Consider the following 21,372-nt stretch of genomic DNA (forward strand, 5'->3'; position numbering starts at 1 on the left):
GGAAGTTGTGAGTGGCCAGGGTCCTCCCCCTCAGCGTCTGCAGCAGCTGGGGCTCCTGGCAGGTCCGAGCAGCCGCTCGCTTCCAGCTGGGACGGCTCTGGGCCCACCACAGCCCTGGGTCCTCTCTGGTGACTCAGCAGTGGCCACAGGCCCCTGAGCTGGGCCTCTTCTGGTACAGGGACTGGGAGTGGTGAGAAGAGGAACCGCGGCCTGATCTCCAAGGAGAGGCAGAGAGGTCTGTGGGGCAGCCCTGGGATCCTCCCACTCTTGGACCCCTCCTGACTCCCTCTACCTCAGAAGGACCACGAGAGCAGCTGGTCCAGGAAAAAGGACGTTTTATTTCCATAAATACTCCTGCTCTCACTCACACACTGACCCCACTTCTGCCCATGGACAGACGGATGGACAAAGCCCAATGAATGAAAGAGACACACTGAGAACTCCAGTGCAGGACCTCCCTTGGCCAGGGGCCTGGGAGCCCCCAGCTGGGGCCACCTGTCTCTCCCACAGTCCCCCCGGAGGCCTGACAGCAAAGGGGCAAGGAGAGTGGAGACCCCAAGGAGGAGTGGGGGAGAGGTGGGGCTCCCCTCACTGGGCCCCCCTGAGACAGTGACCACAGGGCCACGCAGAGAGAAAAGCTAAGAGAATCAAACCACACACCCGAGAGTGCAAAGAGCTGGGGGTGCAGGCGTCACGCCCCCCAGTCACCCGGTTCCTATGGAGGAGGCCTGAGCTGGTCCCGGCTCCAGCACGGCCCCAGGTTATGGCTGGGCCTTCCCATAAGGCATACGAGACAGGCAGGGATGACCCCTCCCCAGGCTGGGGTCGGGGCTGGGCCTGAGGTCCTGGCCCTTGCCCGACAACCATGCTTCTCCCCCACGACCTCCAGTCCTTCCGGGCCCGTGTGCGGCACTTCCCCGCTCCAGCCTCCCACCTGTGATGAAGGTCCCCACCAGTGCAAACCGAGGCCTAGCCTCCTGCTGGGTTTGGCTCAGCAGGGGAGAGGGCAAGGAAGGAGGGGGCCACAGTGGGGAGGGGAGAAGCACCAGATCCAGGGGAATATGGCCGTGGGAACCCAGGCTCAGTGGCGGCCAGTCCCGTTGCCCCTCCTCTCCCCAGCCCCTCTCTGTTCTAGAGGCTCCCCCAGGTCTCCGGTGGGGGGAACTGGTCCACGTCCCCCATCTCGTTGTAGGTCTGGTCGCCCACGGTGAAGAGGAGCTTGTAGCGGAGACGAACCTTCTCCTGAGGCAGATACGGTGAAGGCAGAGGGTCGGACGGGGAAAAGAGGCTGCCCCCCCCCACAGCAGTGCCCTGTCACAGCCGGGCCCCTCACCTTCTGGGGGTTGGCAAGGAGCAGGACCTGGGTGATGGCTGAGGGGTGGACGATGGGGTTATATGCTGGCAGCTCTGTGCCTGAGGGCGGCTGCAGCTTCACCTTCATGATCTGCAGACAGGAGGGCACGATGGGGCACAGCTAGCCCTGGCTTCTCGTCCCCGGTCCCTGGGGAACAAGGCCCAGCCTCCTGCCAGCTCCTCCTCTGGGGGCCCTTCTACCCCCCAACTCCCCAAGAAGAGAGAGACAGAGAGACGGAGACAGAGACCCTACCCCCGCCCTGGAGAGCTGGCTCCCCATCCAGCCCCAAGTCACCCTGCCTTGAGGAGGTGGGGTGGTCTGCCCATGTCACCTTGGGAACAGCTGACTGGAAAACAATGTTGCGGATGGGCTGGGGGGCGGTGCTCAGCATGGAAACCACCACCACCAGCACATCGGAGCGCCCGGGCAGTGGGTCTCGGGCGAAGTGGAAGAGGACCCGGAAGCCATGTTGGTCATACACGGTCACCGGCAAGATGCTGCCTGGCAGAGGAGAAGGGGAGAGGGCGATGGTGGGGGCGGGGGTGGGTGCCAAGCCTGAGCCCAAGCACACCCGACCAGCTCCCCACACCTGGCTGACCCCGGGCACTTGCTGCTCTGCTGGGGATGAATGAACAGACCCAGACCCAGGCTGTCGCCTTGACCCTGGGCAGCAGTGCAGGCAGGGGTACAGTCCGGGGCTCAGACAGGCAGGTGGACTTCTAGTGTGATGGTGAAGGCAGAATGCCCACCCTGGAACTGAGTCCCAACCGGGCTCCCGAAGTGCCGGGCTCCCAGAGCGCTCGAGTGAAGGGCTGGGCGTGCGCTTCACTCATGCTCTCACTGTGTGATGCTGGTACGGCCACTCTGCTTCTCTGAGCTCAGGGTCCTTCATACTGCTAAGACGGTGGCACCACTACCTAGCTCCTGGGGACACCAAGGGGGTGATACCCTCGTCACAGTGAGCTCACAAGATGGACAGCGCTGAGAAGACTAGCCCGTCTTCACCAGTCTGCTCACAGCCTGGTGCCGTGAGCGGCCCTTTTGCTCCCGGGCAGGAGAAGCCTAGGCTTGGACCTCAATCTTTATCCTGGTTCGGTTTTATGATCTTGGGGAGCCCCACAAACCTCCCCTGTCCTGGCCCCGCCTTCCCAGGGAGGGGCGCAGGGGCCATCCGTGAGAAGTCCTCTTGCCTGGGTCACCCTGGAGTTTAGAACGCAGTTTTGTGACACTCTGGGACCAGTGAGAAAACTGAGTCCTGGGAAGAGGAAGGGTCTTGCCCAGAGGCCCCGCTGAGTCGGGCAGGGCTGGGAGGGGAGCCCTGCCTTCCCACCGGCTGCCCCAGATCCAGCTCCTGACAGCAGGCAAGGCGGGTGGGGCCGCGAGCTGACCCAGCCCAGCCGGTACCTGCTGTGCCCCCGCCCTACTCACTGGGTTTGATGGACTCCAGAGGCACAGTGATGTTGGCCAGCGAGAGCTCCGTCGGTGTGGGCTGCTGCAGGGGCCCAGAGGGCTCGGGGGACACGGTGTGGAGGAGGCTGGTGGCGCCGGAGCTGGACAAGCTGCAGCTGCTTTTATTCTGCAGGTCCCGGAGTGTGAGCCGGGGGGCTGGCTGCTGCTTCTCCCTTATTGGAGGGCGGTGCATTGAGAGGTGAAGCTTTGGTGGCCAAGAGATGAGGGGCACAGGAAAGGCTGGGCTTCCTGGCTGTCCCTGACGGCCGGCTCAGACGCCCCGTCTCTCTGGCCTTGGTCTCCTCACCTTGGAACGGGTAGCTCTTGCTCACCCTACCCACTCGGGGTCAATGCCCTAGTCCCTGGCAGCCCTCTGGGCTTTCAGTCTTTGTCAGGTGCTGGCAGGCCAGGCCTAGGGGAGGGCGTGTGAGTGGGGCACGGTCCCCTATCTCTCATACTCTCCAGGCCCTGTTGGATGGGCCCTGCACCTGCTGTGGTCACTCCTGTGTCCCTCGAGCCCAGGACAGCACTTGGCACACGGTGGTGCTCTGGCAGTGCTGCTCACGGGGACAAACCAGCATCGGGCCTCTCCCTGATGGGCCTGGGGCAGGGGCAGGGGCAGGGTCTGGGCAGGGCGTGCACTCACCACCGCACTTGCTGGGACTCCGGGGGCAGCGACTGCTGCAGGAGGGTCTTCCCCAGGAGATCCAAGTCATCCAGACCACTGCTCGTGGGCAGGGACGTCTGCGCCGGGGGCCGACTGTCCACGTTGGGGGTTGGAGCGGGGTGGGGGGGCTCAGTGCCATCAGACGACTGTCGGGCATAAAAGGATGCGGGTAGGTGAGGCTGTGCTGAGAAGGCGTCAGGTCACCTGGCACTGCCCTGAGGCCCCTGCCCCTCCTGGCAGGAGACATCTGGGGAAGCAGCAGCAGGGGTGTGGACAACATTCCCGCCGGCCTGCGCCCCTCTCACCCCAGGGCCATCGGTGGGCCAGGCCTGGTCTGGGATTCTACTCGAGAAACCATCCCGTTCCAGGGACCTCGGAGTCACCCTCAAGAGAAAAGGAACGGGGAACCCCCATCTCAACCCAAGAGAAACCGAAGGCTGAGACATGCAGGGAAAAGCGCTGTGAGGGGAGGCCCTCCTATCTTCCTCCATCCTGGGATGGGTGCCTCCGCCCCCCGGGCCACCCCTTCCCCCGGCCCTCCTGCCCACCCGTCCCTTCACTGCCCCTCAGACTGCCTGTCCCAGCTGCTCTGCACCTGGGATGGGCCCCTCCTACCTGGAAGCTGTTCCACCCAGCACCATCCAAGCCTGGGCCTGAAGCGGGTGTGGGGTCGCTTAGGCCTGCAGGGAAACAAGACAGAGGTAAAGCCTCTGGATTCGTGAGCAGAGGCAAGAGAGCCGGGGCGACTATGTGCTGAGTCAGGGTTCCCTGATTGCTACCCTATCCCTGCACCCCCTCCTCTGAGAGGCTCAGCTCGAAGGGGACACACCCTCTCCCCCAACAAAGGGAACCAGCCGCAGAGCAGAAGTAGAAACCAAAGACCCCAAGAGCCCATTCCCTGGGCCCAAACACGCTTCCTCTCTTGCCACTCAGAAGCCAACTCAACTACTGAGGTCAGGACTTTCACCTTCGTTCATTATGGGGCAGCTGGGAGCCAGCGGGGCGGGGGGGAAGAGGGCGTGGGAGACACCACGTGAGGTCTGTAAACTCAGATCCAGGCAGGCAGGGGTCACCATCCTGTGCCCATCCAAACTGGAGGGACACCCTCTGAGCGTCACAAGGGCACTGCGGTGCAGTGAACAGGGCCCTGGGCCCAGGCCCGGCCCAGAATCTGAGCAACCAGGGGCAAGGTGCCGGCTGGGCCACAGGGTCCGAGCACACCACGCGGATGGCCTGGGCAGACTCTAAAGGCCCTGTCTGCCCTGGCACGTGCCAAGGCTGGCTGCAAAGGAGGGCGGTGGCCCTTCTGGAAGGGGCCTGCTCATCGCCTGCTGGTCGGTAGAGGGCAACAGGTCACCAGCCAGTTTGACCTCTGCCCGCCCTGAAGCACACCCCCAGCCAAGTTCACCCTGGTTTTTAAAGAGAAGCCAAGTTATCCTGTTTGTAGCAATGCCTGAATAAGTGAGGTCCAGCCTGACAGGCAAGGGTGAGGCACGGGAGGCTGCAACTGCTGGGTCTCCACCTCTAGACATGCCTCTCTTGAGACCAGGGACAACACAGTGGAGGCTGCTAACAGCTCCGGGTCAGGCACTGCAGACATGGGTCTCAATCCTCACACAGCCTTACAAGGTGGATGTGGGGTTCTCATGCCTCCTTTAGAGATGAGGAAACGGGCGCTCAGAGGGGCTAAGTAACCTGCCCACAGTCACACAACTGGAAAGCGACAGAGTGTGCACGTGGACAGAGCAGCCTAATTACTGGAGCTCAGACCCAGCTCTGCCACCCAGCTGTGTGACCTCAGGCTGGGGGCAACCTTCCTGTGCCTCCAACGGTAGCATTTGCATCAGAGGACTGTTGTCACTACTGAATGGGACAATTCAGACACGGTGCCTGCCCGGCGCTGGGACCTCTCTGGCAGACGGGAAGTGCGTTTTGCTTACCCCACCCCTCCCCCTCCCTGCCAGAGAGCACGGTTTAGGATGAGCCCCCTTTGTGGTCCCAAGGCTTCCTCCACTCCCCCGAGCCGGGGAGCTGGGTGGCTGCTGCCCTGCCACTTCTGGTTCTGGTTCCCACATTTTCTTTGCTTTGAGTAGCAACCAGAGGAAGCTGGAGGCTCAGGGCTCTGCTGAAGCGACCGGGGGACAGGAAGTGCAAAGCACACAGTGCCTCGCTGGGGGCTGGGCCACACGCTCCTGCTGCCGCCTGGCGCAGGCTCTGCTGGGGAAGACGAGCCTGTGTGTGCTTTCTGGTTACTGGGCCATCTTGACCTCTCAAGCAGGGCCAGGGTCCTCTCTCCCTGAGTCACCTCACCCCTGGCTCTGAATGATGAGGGTGCAGGTGGGTGGGACTCCTCAGGAAGCCCCCACACACCCCGTGGTCAGGGCCTCCTCGGGGGGTGCTGGCTGACAGGCCCACACAGGGGAACTTAACCTGGTCCGCTGACCCCCTTGTCTCCTGCTCGTCCCTCCAGGCCCTCACTTCCCGTTCCCGGCTGACGAGCTGAGTCAGAGCAGCTATGAGTGAGGCTTCAGGATCTGAGGGCCTCGTGCAAAGCCTGGTGCCCCGTCGGGCAAGTCACTCAGCCTTTCTAAGCCTTGCTCTGGCATCTGCAGACCAGGGACGTTGACAACACCGTCTTCTGGGCTGAGTGGAGGGCGGGCTAAGACACAGCAGTGCTCGGAGGCCGAGGTCAGGGGAGCCCCCGCCGGGACCCCGGCATACCATCGCTTCTCGGAGTCCGTCAGGTGTGGTTTTCACCTCAGAACTAACTCAGGAGAACACAGTCTGACTTGGCTTCCAAGTTAGTTTCCCAACATATCCTCCGAGACTCCTTTGACGGGGCAAGGTCTCCTTGACAGAGCCCGACCACCTCTATTTCTTCACAACTTCGAGCCATTGTGAGGAGGCTGCTCTGAGGCTCTCCTGCTGCTACGCTCTCAGGGGGCACTGCTGCGCCTGAAAGCTGCAAACTCTAAAACTGCTTGGCCGGCTGGGCGCCCTCTGCTTCTTCCCCAGGGATGAGCCCGCTCCCCATTGGGCTCTGGAGCCCCGACCCTGCCACAGTGACTGCAGGCCTGGCCTGGGACCAGCGTGGCTCACAGAGTGCCTTGTGCTCCCGCACGGGCTTCCCTGGAGCTTCCAGAGCTCCCCACCTCTTTCTCAGTGGCGAGGAAATGCTGACTTGCCTGGGGAGCTCCCGATTCTAGGCTCTAACCTGCTGCAGGGAAATCCCTTTGTTTTCCCTCAGGCCGCCAGAGCCTAAGTGTGGCTGGCTTATCAGAGGTGATGCCAGCCTTACCGTTTTTTAAAAAAAATTTTTTTTTGGCTGCGTTGGGTCTTTGTTATTGCACGTGGGCTTTCTCTAGTTGCGACAAGCAGGGGCTACTCTTAGTTGCAGTGCGTGGGCTTCTCATTGTGGTGGTTTCTCTTGTTGCGGAGCACGGGCTCTAGGTGTGTGGGCTTCAATAGTTGTGGTACATGGGCTTAGCTGCTCCGCGACATGTGGGATCTTCCCAGACCAGGGCTTGAACCTGTGTCCCCTGCATTGGCAGGTGGATTCTTTTTTCTTTTCTTTAAAAAATAAACTTATTTATTTATTTATTTTTGGCTGCGTTGGGTCTTCGTTGCCGTGTGCGGGTTTTCTCTAGTTCCGGCGAGCAGGGCCTACTCTTCGTTGTGGTGCGCGGGCTTCTCATTGCGGTGGCTTCTCTTGTTGCAGAGCATGGGCTCTAGGCATGCGGACTTCAGTAGTTGTGGCTCACGGGCTCTAGAGCGCAGGCTCAGTAGTTGTGGCGCAGGGGCTTAGTTGCTACGCGGCATGTGGGATCTTCCTGGACCAGGGCTCAAACCCATGTCCCCTGAATTGGCAGGCGGATTCTTAACCGCTGTGCCACCAGGGAAGTCCCACCAGCCTCACACTTTGACTGTAGGACCTGGCGCAAGCTCCTTCATTTCCCTGAGCCTCAGTTTCCTCAGCTGTGAAATGGGCCTGATGCCTCTCCTCCATCCTCCAGAGGACTCACAGGAGGAGGAGGAACACGCTGACCTGACTGCGCTCTGAAAGCTGCCTTGTGTACTGGGGGCATCACCCCCCACCTGCAGCAGAGCCTGCCCTGCTCTGGGCCCCGCCCCTTCCTCACCCAGAGACATGAGCTCATCGTCAAGTAGGGAAACTGAGGTGCTGGGCTGCTCCAGGCTGGCCTGGTCACCAGGGCGGGTGGGCGTGGCTGGGTCAGTGGTGCCCACCGGAGGGAGATCCAGACCTGAGAGGTCCAACAAGGCCGAGGTGCTCCCTGGGGTGGGAAAGGAGAGTCAGGCCAGACTTGGGCGGAGGACACTCAGAGAACCTGGGGTCTGGGAGCAGCGAGCTTCCCCTCCTTGGCCACACTCCCTCTGCCCCGAATCTGCTTGCCAGGCCTCTTCTTTGGCACATGGTGTCCTTTCCTCACAGAATGTACTTCCTTCTTCCCTCTCTCTTGGCCAATTGCCTCCCATCCTTTAAGGCCCCTCTTAGACTCCGATGTTTCTGTGTAGTACCCCACCCCCACCTCTCCCAAACAGGGCCAATTCTAACCTCTCCCGGGGGGGCTGTCACTTTACCCTGAGTGGAGCCGAGCCTGTAATGCTGATGTATCAAACCCTCTTTGCCCACTTCTGATAATTAAACTAAGCCTCGGGGGGTGTGACCTAGCCCCACACAACAGGTGCCAGACTTGTCAAATGAAAGAAAGGCCTTCCTTCTTCTGCCTGTCCTTGCCAAACCCTCGGCTCCCTCCCCTCCGACCCGCATCCAGACCTCCTCCCCCCGCCCCCCGCAGCTGCAGGCTTGGCACAGACTCCACCCCCAGCTCTCTCAGTGGGGGCCTCCTCCATCTTAAGGGGCCACCAAGCTCTGGGACCAGCACCCTAGCCAGGACCCTATGGCCCTCCGACTCAGGGGCCCTCCCAGCTCTCCTGCCGCCTCCTCACCAGGGATGGAGGCGGCTGTGGCATCGCCGTTGACCTCCTCGCCCCGCACCAGCTGCTTGTACAGGTTGATGACCTGGGTGAGGTTGTCGTTGGCTTGCAGGATCTCCGCTGGAACAGACAGGAGGGGAGAGGCCAGGCTGAAAGAATGTGGGGGCCTCTGGGGGGATGAGCACCCCACGGCCATCTCAAGCCTCGTGGGAGGGGCCCGGGGGCAGCCCACCTCGACTCCTCAGACTAAGGCCCTCTGCGACCTGCCCTTGCCCAGTCCCCTCCACGCTGCCCCGTGCCGGCCCCCGAACACATAGGCGTGCACCGGCCTCCAGGCCTCCACTCGGGCTCTGCTGTCTGGAGACCCCCGGATCTCTGCATGGCTGCACCCCTTCCTACTTCAGGTCTTTATCCAGTTCACCTCAGGGAGGCCCTCTCTAACCCCCAGCCCGCACCACCAGTCCCGCCTCTGTTTTTCTCCACGCCCCTTACCACCGCCTGACAAACTGCCCCGCTCACACCCCTGCTTTACCGTTTGTCTCCTCTTATCAGGCTACAAGCTCCATGAGGATTTGGCTCTGCTGATTTTGATCACTGCCATACCCCCCGGGGCCCAGAACAGTGCCCGGCACAAACTAGGCCCTCATTGATGTCACCTCCTGGGGGCCAAGGCTTAGAGGGATCTGAGCAGCAAGCCTCTTGGGTGGGGACCAGGTGCCTAGCACATGGGAGGCGCTCAGGGAACTCCTGAGGAATGGAGGCTGAGACGGTACCTAGACTGCTGCCCGAGAGGCCCTGGCTGATGTGGTGGCACAAAACAAGGACGAGACCCTGACGTGCGGCCCTAGCAGGAGCCACGGGGCCCAGCTCTGGAAGCACTCAGGCCTGAGGGGTTTGCTCTAGGTTTCGAGCTCACCCTAACTGGGGAGGCAGTGTCTGGAGGGAGAGAGCCTCCGGTCCACCCTGGCTCTGCCACTGTTCTGCTCTCTGATCTGGACAGGTCACTTCCCTCCCTGAGCCCCAGTTGTGAAATAGGGACAATTCTCCCTCCTGTGCAGCTTATGGGCAGTAAATAAGGTGTCTGCGAAAGGGCTTGACCCAAAGGGCCTCTAAAGCACATCAGCCCTTGATCGCCGCTTCCTTCTTCCTCAAAGTGGAGAAACCCAAGGTCACTGCCGGAGAAGGGGGCCCCCTGGTGGCAGCTCCTTCCAACTGCAGCTCACCTAAGGCCTCATCATTGTCCTCCGTGTCGCTGGCCAGTCGGAAGAGTGTGGGCCGCAAGCGCTCACAGCGCTGGTACAGTTCCTGGGGGCAGCAGGGCGGGCAGGTCAGGGCCGGCGGGGGCCCTGCAGTGCGTGGGGGGTGGGTGGGGGCGGGCGCACCTTCATGAGGTCCTCACTACTTTGCGCAGCCGCGCCGCCCTGGCTGTGGTTCATCACCATCTCCGTTAGCAGCTTCACGTTGTTGTTCACCTCCTCGATGGCGCTCACCCGCTTTGAGATCTTCTCCATTCGCTTCTGGTCCTGGGGAGGCATCCGCAAACGGCCCCGGAGCACCTGAGTCAGGCCTGGACCTGAGCCAGGCACTGTCCCACACCACCCTCTGCTGGGTGGGATATCAGCCCCTGCTAAGAGCCCCTCGGGCCCAGGACAGGGCACTCTGGTCCAAGAAGCCCTTGACCAACCCTGTGTTCACTTCCTCTCCTCTTGCCAACGCCACCTGGACCCAGGCCTCCGCAGGAGCCCATCAGAATCTCTAGGGGTGGCCCAGGATTCTGGGTTTCCAACACACTCACCAGGTGATTCTGGAGGGCTGGGAGCTAGATTTACACCTGTGTTTCTACATAACCCTCCCCCTCTGTGTTTGTCCCTTGAAAGGAGGTTCAGTACTTGAGAGTGAAAGGGGACCTTAGCGGTCACCAAGTACAACTGAGAAACTAGTGCCGTGACCCCCTTGAAAGGCCACTGCAGCAGTGACCCTGCTATCCCTCTCCCACTCTGCTCACCATGCATGCTCCTCCCTTGTGGAATGAAAGGTGGGCTTGTGCTGTGCCATCTGATACAATCGCCCTCCTTGAGAAGAGCTGCCCTTTCTCTGGGCTGTCAGAGTACACAGCTTGCCCTGAGACAGCCAAGAGTGTCTGCCCTTTGGGTCTCTGGACTGCACTTTTTTGATGACACACCCTTATCAATAAAAAAGATTTCAGCGTGCACCCACAACACAGGTATACATACTTATAAAATACATGTACATTATTCTCTCTCTATGTATATGTATGTAAAATATACTATATTTTGAACATAGTAAGGCCTAATTTCCCTCTAACTTTTACAGAAGAGGTATTCAGCCTCACAGAAGCCAATGCAGGTCAGCTTGCCTGCTGGGAAATTCTTCCTGCCACACGCTGATCCTGGCTCTGCCTGCAGGGTCCCCCTGACTCGGTCAGCTCTTTCTCTGCTGTCACAGCCCTTTAGTTGGGCCACTGTGCACACGTACACACGACCTCCCTCAGTGGCCCAGCTCAACATCCCATCCCGCCACCTCCTTGCACTCTGGGCTTGGCCATCACCTCCTGCACCATCTCCTTGATGAGTTTGTTGGCAGCTCGGAGGTCCTCGGGGTGGGAGCTCTTCAGCAGGCGGGCCAGCATCTGTGGAGACAGAGGGACATGGCTGTGACGGCGGTCCCTGGGTCTGGGGTCCCGTGCTGGCTCCCTTTCCTGGTGGTGGGATGTGAACAAGTTACTAAGCTCTCCATGGGATGGCAAAGATCTGACACCTTACAGGGTGGCCGTGGGACAAGTGACACACTGCACGTAAGTGCTCCCTGCAGCGCCCGGCAGAAATAAGCTTTCAACAAATGGTGTGAAACATGACATTACTATTGCTAGAGAATTCTTCTGGAAGGATGTACAGGAAACTCAACGTTTACCCCCTGGGACTAGAGCGGGTAGAAGAGGAGCTTTCACTTTTTCTCCTACCCCCCGTGCTGTTTTAAGTTCTTGCCCATGACCACATGCTTCTTTAACAAAAAGCTAGTAAAATCATTGTTGAGAAGGTCACAGACATAAAGACAGGCAAGCTCCTTCCTGATCAACCTATGAAATGCCCTCAAACCAACCCCAGGGCCACCAGCCTCAGGCCTGCGTTTACTAAATGAAGGGCACTGCGCGGGCAGCACTCAGCACGTGTGAGGGCTCAACACCCGGCGCCCGTCACCCACTGACCCCCAGTGGGCCTGGAGTCCTCATCTGGCCCTCCCTGAAGCCTCACCTTGGATTTCTCCTCGTCTTCAAAGATCACATTCTTGGGCCGTGGCGGAGGAAGGGGAAAGATGGCATCATCTGGAAGCTTGGGGTCGGCCTTCACAATCCCTGCAGCAGACGGCGGTGGGCAGACTGTCTCAGGGGCTGGGGTGGAGGGGAGAGGGGGATGGGGGCGGGCAAGGGTAGGATGGAAGGTGGAGGGCAGGCTTTCTCCAGCATGCGGGTGCTGGACTGTGGGGGGTCAGGGCCTGCTCCTGAACTACCATGTCCAATAGTGTGTGTGCGGGGTCGGGGGCAGTTAGAAACCTGTATTTTGAGGCCGTACCATGGGGACCAGTCTCTGACTCAACCTCATCTTTTCTCCATCCAAGCTGGCCTCAGGCAGAACCATAAAGAGGCCCCACTGGCTCTATGTTCTTGAGAAGTTAAAGGGCAGACCTAGGACCTTGCTGCCAGAGGCCCTGAAGCTGCCAGAGCCCCAGGGAAGAGGCGGTCACACCCCACCTCTGGGGCCTCACCCTGCTTCTTCAGCATCTGGTAGGCCTCTGCGATCTTCACCTCCTCAGGGAGGCCAACCGTCCAGCTGTAGAGAAGCTCCAAGATCTTGTTCTTCACCTTCTCCGACGTCCGAGAGCCCAGGTACTTCGGGGACGGAAGGGAGAGGAGGCTTTGACATTGCCCGGCCCCACACACTGTGGTCCCAACACCAGCCTAAACCTGGCTGCCTCCCCAGGACTCCTTCAGAAACCTCAGCCTACACGACTCTCCCACCTGACCAGCCTGAGCTCACCTCCGAGCCCTGCTGCTCACGGGCTGTGCAAGCCCTGGGTGTCCCAGTGCACCGTGCTGGGGATGCAGAGCTGACACAGGTAAGGCCCAGCGCCCAGCGCCTGCTCTCGGCCACAGCTCGTGGAAACCTTAACTGTGACCTCAGGAAGGAGGAGCCACCAGGCTCCGGGCTGACCAGGGAAGGAGCAGGCGTGGAACCACTCGGCCCCGGGCTCCATTCAGTCTCCCAGCAGCAAACTCGGCAGAGGGAACCGGCTCTCACTCCGGTCATCTCCTGAGAAGAGCTGCTGGGTCATTCAGCCGCTCTGGTCAAGGGCTGGGTCTGAGCAAGGATGGGCGAAGAGGTGGGCTCTCACCCAAGGGGCATCAAACATGTTCCTGCCCTAGGGGAGGACTCCTCAGGCCCATCAGAGGCTCTGTCACTCAGGTTTGGGACCTCAGCATCCAAGGCCTCAAGGAGGCCACTTTTGTGAGGTGGAGACAGGGAGACCCTCCACTAGACACCTAGGTGGGGTGCTGTGGCCAGGTCTGCAGGGAGAGATCTCAGAGCCCGAGCAGCCCGCGCTGGGGAGGCCGTTCTGTGTTCACTGCAATCATTCCTCCCTAAGTGCCAAGCAGCTCCAGAGCTGGCCGGCCGCCAGGCAGCCTGGAAGCATTCTTCCTGGAAACCCAGCCGTCCTGGACTCAGCTGTGAAGGGAACCCTGAGAAAGGGTCTGTGTTTGTGTCGGGTCAGGATGAGGCCGGTCAGCCACCCCTCCTTACCGCTGTCTGACAGCGCAGGTCTGAGCGTGCGCCGGGAGCACCCACCTTGGGCGACACGACCTTGATGAGCTCGTTGAGGAAACGGAACTTGCCCACCTCGTCGTGGAACCTCTTGCCACAGCTCTTCATGCATGTTTCCAGCACCTGGGGGGGTGGTGTGAGGTGCGGGGACCCCCAGGGAGGATCAGAGGAGGTACCCTCCCTCCCACGCCTCAGCCGGGGCCCAGAAGCCCAGGGACCGGCAGTGAGAAGGGGGAAAATGACTCTTGAGAAAAAGAGGATTCTGAAGTTCAGAGGCCCCCTGAGATTGATCACCACCCTCTGGGGGAGAGGGCTGGGCCACCCCGAGAGCCTGGCGATGCCCAACTCGCAGCACCGACTTAGTCCCTCCACGGCTTGGCCATATCTGAGGACCACTTGTAAATTACTTTCTTACTCTTTTCCTTTGATGATTTTTTGAAACGTAAATAGGCACCATCAAACTCAGCCTTATCCTAAGCTAGATGTATGTGAAATCAGAGGATTAATATGTATTTCAGGGAAAAAAAAACCCACCCAAACCCTAACATGTTAAAACAAATACATAACTATTAAAAGGAAAACTGTTGGGCTTCCCTGGTGGCGCAGTGGTTGAGAGTCCGCCTGCCGATGCAGGGGACACGGGTTCGTGCCCCGGTCCGGGAGGATCCCACATGCCGCGGAGCGGCTAGGCCCGTGAGCCATGGCCGCTGAGCCTGTGCTCCGCAGCGGGAGAGGCCACAACAGTGAGAGGGCTGCGTACCGCAAAAAAAAAAAAAAAGGAAAACTGTTTATCTACCACCATCTAAAATCAGCTTTGCTGTATGGTTTGTTGCTATCTGACCCATGCTTGGGGGCCACAGCAGTGCACCCCCTGCTCTTCTGCTACTGGCTCAGCTTTGAAACCTCTGGCCTGAGCCCAGTTGTCACCCCTTGTGCCCCTGTGCTGTCCTGTGCCTGGAGGCCATCGATGGGCTGGCCCGGCCCGGCCCCGTAATGCATCTATAAACACAGAGCTCTATTATAAACACGAAGATTCCTGGATGCATATACTATAGGGGTTCTGCTCGGTGGGTCTGGGGTGGGGCCCTGATTCAGCCTCCTGAAGGTCTGAGGCACAGCTGGAGCTGGGAATCCCTGGGCTGAATGACCTAGGGCTTCCTCCCCACAAGAAGCCTAACTGTGCAGGGTCTGGGTGGGAGGCCAGCCCACTGGTTCACTGTTTGCCATGGGACCCTCAGGGGCTGGGCCACACCCCCATTCAAGGCCATCTCGGCACAACTCCCTTGGGCTCTAAAGAAGAACCTGGGGGCTTCCCAGGTGGCGCAGTGGTTAAGAATCCGCCTGCCAATGCAGGTGACACGGGTTCGAGCCCTGGTCCAGGAAGATCCCACATGCCGTGGAGCAACTAAGCCCGTGCACCACAACTACTGAGCCTGCGCTCTAGAGCCTGCGAGCCACAACTACTGAGCCTGCGTGCCACAACTACTGAAGCCTGCGCACCTAAAGCCCGAGTTCTGCCACAAGAGAAGCCACTGCAATGAGAAGCCCACGTACCACAACGAAGAATAGCCCCCGTTCACCACAACTAGAGAAAGCCCACGTGCAGCAACGAAGACCCAACAACGAAGAGCCAATGCAGCCAAAAATAAATAAATAAATAAACTTATAAAAGAAAAAGGAAGAACCTGTTGGGACCCCAAAAACTTCAGTGTTGTCCCCCCCCCCGGTGCCACCCACATGGTCAGGGGACAGATGGCACCGTGCTTCCCCTTCTCCTCACCGTCAGGGCCTGGATCGCCTCCCACTCCTGTGGGGACTGGATCTTGTGGGCCAACAGCCGGGTGGCAAGTGGAGGCCTGGGAGAGAGGAACAGCAAAGAGCCAGACTAGCCGCAGAGCCCCGGGCACCCCAGGGAGGGCAGCCGCACTTCCCCGCTGGAACTGCAGCCGGCAGCGGCTTCTCCAGGACACATGCAAAGGTCCAGCTCCCTCTCCGGACTGGGGCTGGAGACTGTGGCACAAGAGGGCAGGACCAGGTAGGGAGCACAGGCCGGGGACCTTTGAAAGGCGAGAGCTCAGCCCGCTGGCCGGCTTTACTGAGAACTATGACCTGCCGTGTCCTTGGCTTGCCATAGGGACAAGTACAGAGAGATGCCCACAGCCTTCAAGGGCCCAGCCTGGGAGCAGAACATGACAATGTGCACAGAATATTCTGCTGGGAGAAGTCACAGTGGCAATGGTGACGTCATCTACCAGATCATGAAAGACCTGTCACCAGTGACAGTAACAGCTAACACATACGGAGCCCTTACGATGTGCAGGGCACCTCACATCCATCTTCCTGCCTAACCTCCACAAGAGTCCCCTGAGGTAGGCAGCACCATCACCTCCACTTTACAGTCTCAGAAATGGGGGCTCAGAGGCATCTAGTTACTCGTCCGGGCGACTCAGTGAACAGAAGGGACGGGACTCTCACCTGAGCAGCGGGACTGGGGAGCACACACGTCACGCTGTCGGCACGGCATCCCGAGTGGAGCATCTATGCTCATGGGGTGCGGCAGAAGTGAAGCACACTGAGCTGTGCTCCCCAAACTTCAATGCCACCTGGGGAGCCTGCTAACAACATCCCCCGCAAGCTCCCTGCCGGGCAGTCTAGTCCAAGTCTGGGTGCAGCCCACAAATGGACATTTTTGACAAACACACCGGGTGATCCTAATGCAGATGGTTCTGGTTCTTCCTTGAGCAAAGGGCCTGCTGGCCCCTCCCAGCTGGGGAGCACGCAGTTCTCTGGGAGGCCCTCCCCAACAAAGCATGGGTGCGGGTCAGGCAGCCCTGGGATTCATCAAGCCCGGGACTACCTACTCCTCTCTACGAGATCTTGGGGCAACTGCTGAGCCCCTGAGCCTCGGTTTCTTCACCTGTAAGATGGGTCCAGCAAGGCCCACCTCAGAGGGTGGCACACAGTGGCAGAGTACAAAGTGCGCGCTGCCATTGTTAATTTGGGAGCACTTAAGAATGGAAACTGGGTCTCAACTCATCCTCGTCTCTGCCCAAGGCCAGGGTCTGGAGTGTGCACGGCAGGTGCTGAGTATGTGAGTGAAAGACGGGGAAGCCACCTACCCCTCAAAGTCCTCGTTGAGCTGTTCGCAGAAGCCGTTGATGCTGGCCCAGTGCAGCTCCTTGTTCAGGGGGTTTGTGGCTCTGTCTGGAGGAGAGGAGAGGGCCAGTGGCCTGGTGAAGGGATCCCTGCCTCTCCCACTCCCTGCCCTGGCGTATGGCTGAGCATGTGAAAAGGCCTCCCCCCTGGACTCCCTGCTCCGATGGCCCCAAGACCCCAGCGCTGATGTCCGTCAAGTCAATGCACAGATGAGCTGCCGTCTGCGGGCTTCTCCTTGCAGCTTCTTCCCGAGGGGCCCCACGTCTAGAGATTGTGCTCAGGGGTCGTTCCCCTCCCGCATTGCCCCAACCCCTGCTGCTGCACGCCTGTCTGCACCTCCTCTGATTCTGCTCCTGAAGTGTCCCCATAATTCTCACGGAATTTACTCTCAGAGGAGATCCAGAGGTAAGGGAAAAAAGCAGTAGTTCCAACCTCAAGGAGCTTTGCAGCTGGGAAGTGGGCCAAGGTCAGCTAGGTTCTCAACAGAATGTGACAGAGGGAGGCAAAGGAGCCGTGGGAACCGGTAACTGGAGGAGGGGACTCAGGGGAGCCTGGAGCCAGGGGAGGCTGCCTGGAAGAGGCAACACAAGAAGTGCTGGAGGGACTTAACCAGGCTGGGGATGATGTGCTTCCGAACAGCTCAAGGGCTGCGGGTGAGAAGAGCTGTGGATAACAGCTCAGGGCAGGGCATGGGTGGCCTTGGGAAGGACTGCGGCTCAGGTATCGCTTCCTCCGTCCCTAACAGCGCCACCTTCCCCGGGGCAGCACTGCCGAGGCAGCTCTCTGCTGTGTCCCCCAGACCCGACCTTCATCGTGGGCCCAAGTCTGCTACTGCACCGCATCCCAGCCACTTATGCACGCGCCCGTAAATGCACACCCAGTAAATGAGTGAATGGATGCGGGCTCAGCTGCAGGCAGGCAGGGGGAGGTTCTGGGGGAATCCGAATCCAGGAGGTTGGGGACTCGGCCTGTGGCGCCTGCCCATTTGGGGCCCTGTGCTCTGGCGGGAGGCCTGGAGCCCTAGGATCCCAGTGCCTGGCAGCCAATCATTCAATTCATATTTATTCAATAAATATTCTGAGTGTGGAACCACAGCAGTGAACAAGACAAAATCCCTGCCCTCTTGGAGCTCACCACCCAGCAAGAGAAACACTGACTACTCAGATAAACAAACAAACACACGATACTGTACACTGTTGCAGAGTGCTATAAAGAAAAACAGAGCATTAAAAAAAAAAAAAAAAAAAAAAAACAGAAAGAAAGAAAGAAAACCAGAGCAGGGAGAAGGTATAAAGAAGTGTGTGGGGGGTGCTGCTTTCTGGGAAGACTTTCAGAGGTAGAGCTGAGCAGAGATGTGAAAGAAACATTTCCTCTGTGCATACAAATCTCTGTTCCAGGAGCCCTGCAGAGCCCGCCAGTCCCTGGGAGAAATGAAGCCCCTGCTGACCACCCAGGAACACCAGAAACAGCTGCCCCCATCTACTCTGCCTCCCAGCCTCCCAGCCCCCCAGCACGGCCAGAGGCTGCTTAGAAAACTAGAATGGGGCTGGATATTGCCTACTCAATGACATCCAGCCTGGGGACCCTAAAACAGGAAGTCCCTTAGAGTGTCAGAGACACATGAGTCTGAGTGAGGACAAAGAAAGTGGTTCTAGAGCCCGCTCCTAAGTCAGAAGCCAGTGAGGAAGAAGTAGTGGCATCCTGAGACATCTTCTCTGCATCTGGTTCAGAGCGAGGGCCTCTGGGTCCAAGGAGGTCTGACCAACCTCTCTGGCCCTGGCTCCCAACTCCCAGCCCTCTTACCTCTAACCTACTACTGGACTCTGTTCCTGAGAGCGCGGCTTGCTTCCCGCCTGGACTAGGGACAACTCCCTCCCAAGTCTTTGCTCCCATTCAGGGAGCACTCTCCCCAGCAGGCAGCAGGGTAGAACACAGAGGGAAGGAGGAATTGTTTCACAACAGGGCATGACTCCACCCTGTCACTCTACAGTGGTGACAATGCCATCAGTTACCCACCAAAAGCTACTCTTCACCTCCAGTCACTGCAAGGTAAGAGCTTACAATTTTGCTAGGGCACAAAGGGCAAGAAGAAGAGAAAACCACATCGGCCGCAATCTATCAGAGTCTAGCCTCCTGCCAAACCTGAGTGGCCTGACTCCTGTCTGTTTTTCAGATCAGACTCTTTGGCCTCTCAGAAAAATCCCACTGTTGCTAAACCTGACACTGTTCTGTAGCACCCACGGTTCAAGGCTTGCGGCCTGTCAGATCTGTCAGCCAGGGCCCTGCCCATCCCCCCTAAGTTACTGCTGAGACCTGGACACTTGTGGCGTTCCAGAACAGTCGGCCGCTGAGTGCTTCCTTTCCATTCCCTTCCCCCCCCCACTGGCCAGACTGACTCTGAAACATCCTTGGAGACGGTGTGCTTCTGGGACCATCCTCAGGATTCAACTCTGCACAAGACTGGCTTAAAAGGGGCTGGTCATAATCCCAAAATCATCCTGTGCAGCTCCCTGGTGCGCCTGGAGTCAAGGGGCTGAGATGAAAGTAGACCCAGAGGAGTCTCTGAGGCCCTGGTACAGATGTGACCTGAATGGGAGCAAAGACTTGGGAGGGAGTTGTCCCTAGTCCAGGCGGGAAGCAAGCCGCGCTCTCAGGAACAGAGTCCAGTAGTAGGTTATGAGAGCCGAGGATCTTCTGCAGTGTGGGACACGGAGGTCAGGTAGACAGTGTGAGGGCTAGTACTCAAGCCTAAGTATTAGGAAATCGTGTCTGAGGAGACACAGGAGGAGATGCAGGGCCCTTTGGAGGAAACTTAGCAAGGGCTAGGAAAGGAGTCTTTGGTGGGGGGTGCAGAATCTCAGGGCCTGGACTGAGGATAGTGACAGAGAACTTGAAATCACTTCTGGAATCTGAGACAGGACCCTCCCAAGCCTGTGGGGTTTGGGGGTTTCTCACTATGTGGCCAGAGCGCGGAGGATTCGATAGGTTAGTGGGTCCTACCTTCCAGGGCGAGGGAACGAACAAATCTGAGTTGCAAGCTCAATAAAGAGATAGGAGAGAGTCACGCCATGCAGCGCCAGAAAGTGGAGGATTCGGGGCTCAAGGGGAGCCTGGTCCCTCGCTCCCGGGTGTGAGGTGCAGCTATCGGGGCCGCTCGCTTGCTTCCTCCCGGAGTCCAGGGAATGACTTGGGTGTCCGCTCCGCGGAAAAGTCTGGGCCCGAGGGAGCTGGAGGCTGCTCTCTTTATCCCGGGGGTTCTGGGCGCAGAGCCGGGCGCAGCTCACTCCTCCCCGGGGGTCGCGGCCCAGGAATCGGAAGGGTGGGCGGCGCCTGCTCCCATCGCCGGTCCGCGCAGCTGGTGGGGTCTCCCTTAACCCCAGGGTCGGAGGTATTGGCTTGGGACACCGCCCCTCCCGGGCCGGGGCAAGGCGTGAGGAGGGGGCACCGCGTACCCCGCCCCCGCCGGGAAGGGGCCCGCCTAGTGCCCCCGGTTCCGGTTCCGGTCCGGCCCGCGCCCCTCCCGGACACTCACTGATTCGCGCCTCCAGAGTCTCCGGCTCCATCGCAGGCTCCATCCGCCACAGGCCCCCAGCCTCGGCACCGCCCCCCGCCCCCCAGCGCTCTCGCGGGACCTCCTCGGCACCGCCTTCCGCCGATTAAAGGGGCAACGTACGTCCCGACGCGCGGAGCAGAAGAGCATTCGGCACCATAGAGGCGCGAACGAACTCGCCTAGAGCGCCACCTGCTCTCCCAACCCCTTCCCCAAGCGGCGTCAACATCGTGGGAGGGACTCGCCGCCTGACTTGTTCACAGCGCTCTGGCCGGAAAGGAAGCCGAGGGACTCGGGGCTGAGGGCTACACCATGGAAACCCTGCGGGACGCTCTAAATCGTTCTGCGTCACGGCGATGCCTATGATCGCTTCCGGAAGAACTTTCCGCGGCCATGTTTTTGAGGGGCTCTGAGGTCACTTCCGTATCCCTGAGCGGGTATTTCCGCTTAGAGGCAAAGGTGGGAGGGCCCCTTAAAACGGCAATGCCGTACGTTGGCCGCTGTGAAAATAAGTCAAAGTTTGAGTGCTTACAGTGTTCCAAGTATTGTTTTAAGCACACACACACACACCCTTTTTTTTTTTTTTTTTTTTTTTTTTTGCGGTATGCGGGCCTCTCACTGTTGTGGCCTCTCCCGTTGCGGAGCACAGGCTCCGGACGCACAGGCTCAGCGGCTATGGCTCACGGGCCCAGCCACTCTGGGGCATGTGAGATTTTTCCAGATCGGGGCACGAACCCGTGTCTCCTGCATCGGCAGGCGCACTCTCAACCACTGCGCCACCAGGGAAGCCCTAAGCACTTTTTCTACATTTGTCTATTTACTCCTCACTACATGAACCAGGTAGTTTGTCTGAGATCACACAAGTGGCAGAGCCGGAACCCTGTACTGCATTCATTCTACAATCATTTCATGCACTCTGTATTCGCCTTTCTCTGGGACAGGCGCTGGAAGAGAAAGGCAAGGCCAGATATTTATTACACAACGTGGTAGGGGAAGCCCACGGGGTAATGGCAACACAGGAGGGGCCCTCTACCCCAAACTGGGGTGGGGATGGGGGATGGGCCCTCTACCCCAAACTGGGGTGGGGATGGGGGAGGGGCTCTCCTGTCAGGGGAGGTTTCACTGGGGAGGTGATATTTAGCTGAAAGACAGTCAGAATTCTCCAGGTAAACCTGGTGTGAGAAGATATTCCAGGCGTAGGGAACCAAAAGTTTCAGGGCTCACAGGAGAGAAAGAGTATGATGAGGTCAGATAATTGAAAGTATTTCAATACGGCTTCAGAGGATGTAGGCCTGGAAATACGCTGGGGCAAGATCACTCAAGTCCTGCGTTTAGCTTTTTTTCTTGTGAACTATGCTGGAGATGTCCTTAAAGAGTTTCACGCGTAATGGTGACAAAGTCA

At 59.2% G+C, this 21,372-nt stretch overlaps 1 protein-coding gene across 4 annotated transcripts; it reads right to left on the reverse strand.

Annotated features, from left to right (window-relative positions):
* Positions 1-318: 318 nt before the first annotated feature.
* Positions 319-20,313, reverse strand: GGA1 (golgi associated, gamma adaptin ear containing, ARF binding protein 1). Of its 4 annotated transcripts, none has more exons than XM_060112192.1 (17): positions 19,953-20,313; positions 16,384-16,468; positions 15,045-15,120; positions 13,244-13,387; positions 12,210-12,333; positions 11,699-11,835; positions 10,996-11,076; positions 9,809-9,949; positions 9,650-9,731; positions 8,439-8,546; positions 7,610-7,762; positions 4,086-4,150; positions 3,450-3,616; positions 2,783-2,976; positions 1,686-1,855; positions 1,334-1,444; positions 319-1,242 (listed from the first exon to the last, which is right to left on the reverse strand). In XM_060112192.1, exons 1-17 carry the CDS (start codon positions 19,993-19,995, stop codon positions 1,132-1,134), a joined length of 1,992 nt encoding a protein of 663 aa, XP_059968175.1. In that variant the 5' UTR covers positions 19,996-20,313; the 3' UTR covers positions 319-1,131. The 4 variants fall into 4 exon arrangements, with proteins under 4 accessions (XP_059968175.1, XP_059968176.1, XP_059968177.1 ...); XM_060112193.1 differs by having other exon boundaries at positions 11,699-11,799; positions 13,289-13,387; positions 19,953-20,311; XM_060112194.1 differs by lacking the exon at positions 19,953-20,313 and adding an exon at positions 19,421-19,426.
* Positions 20,314-21,372: the final 1,059 nt, after the last annotated feature.

The sequence above is a fragment of the Mesoplodon densirostris genome, chromosome 11, assembly GCF_025265405.1.
Source record: "Mesoplodon densirostris isolate mMesDen1 chromosome 11, mMesDen1 primary haplotype, whole genome shotgun sequence".
NCBI lineage: Eukaryota > Metazoa > Chordata > Mammalia > Artiodactyla > Ziphiidae > Mesoplodon > Mesoplodon densirostris.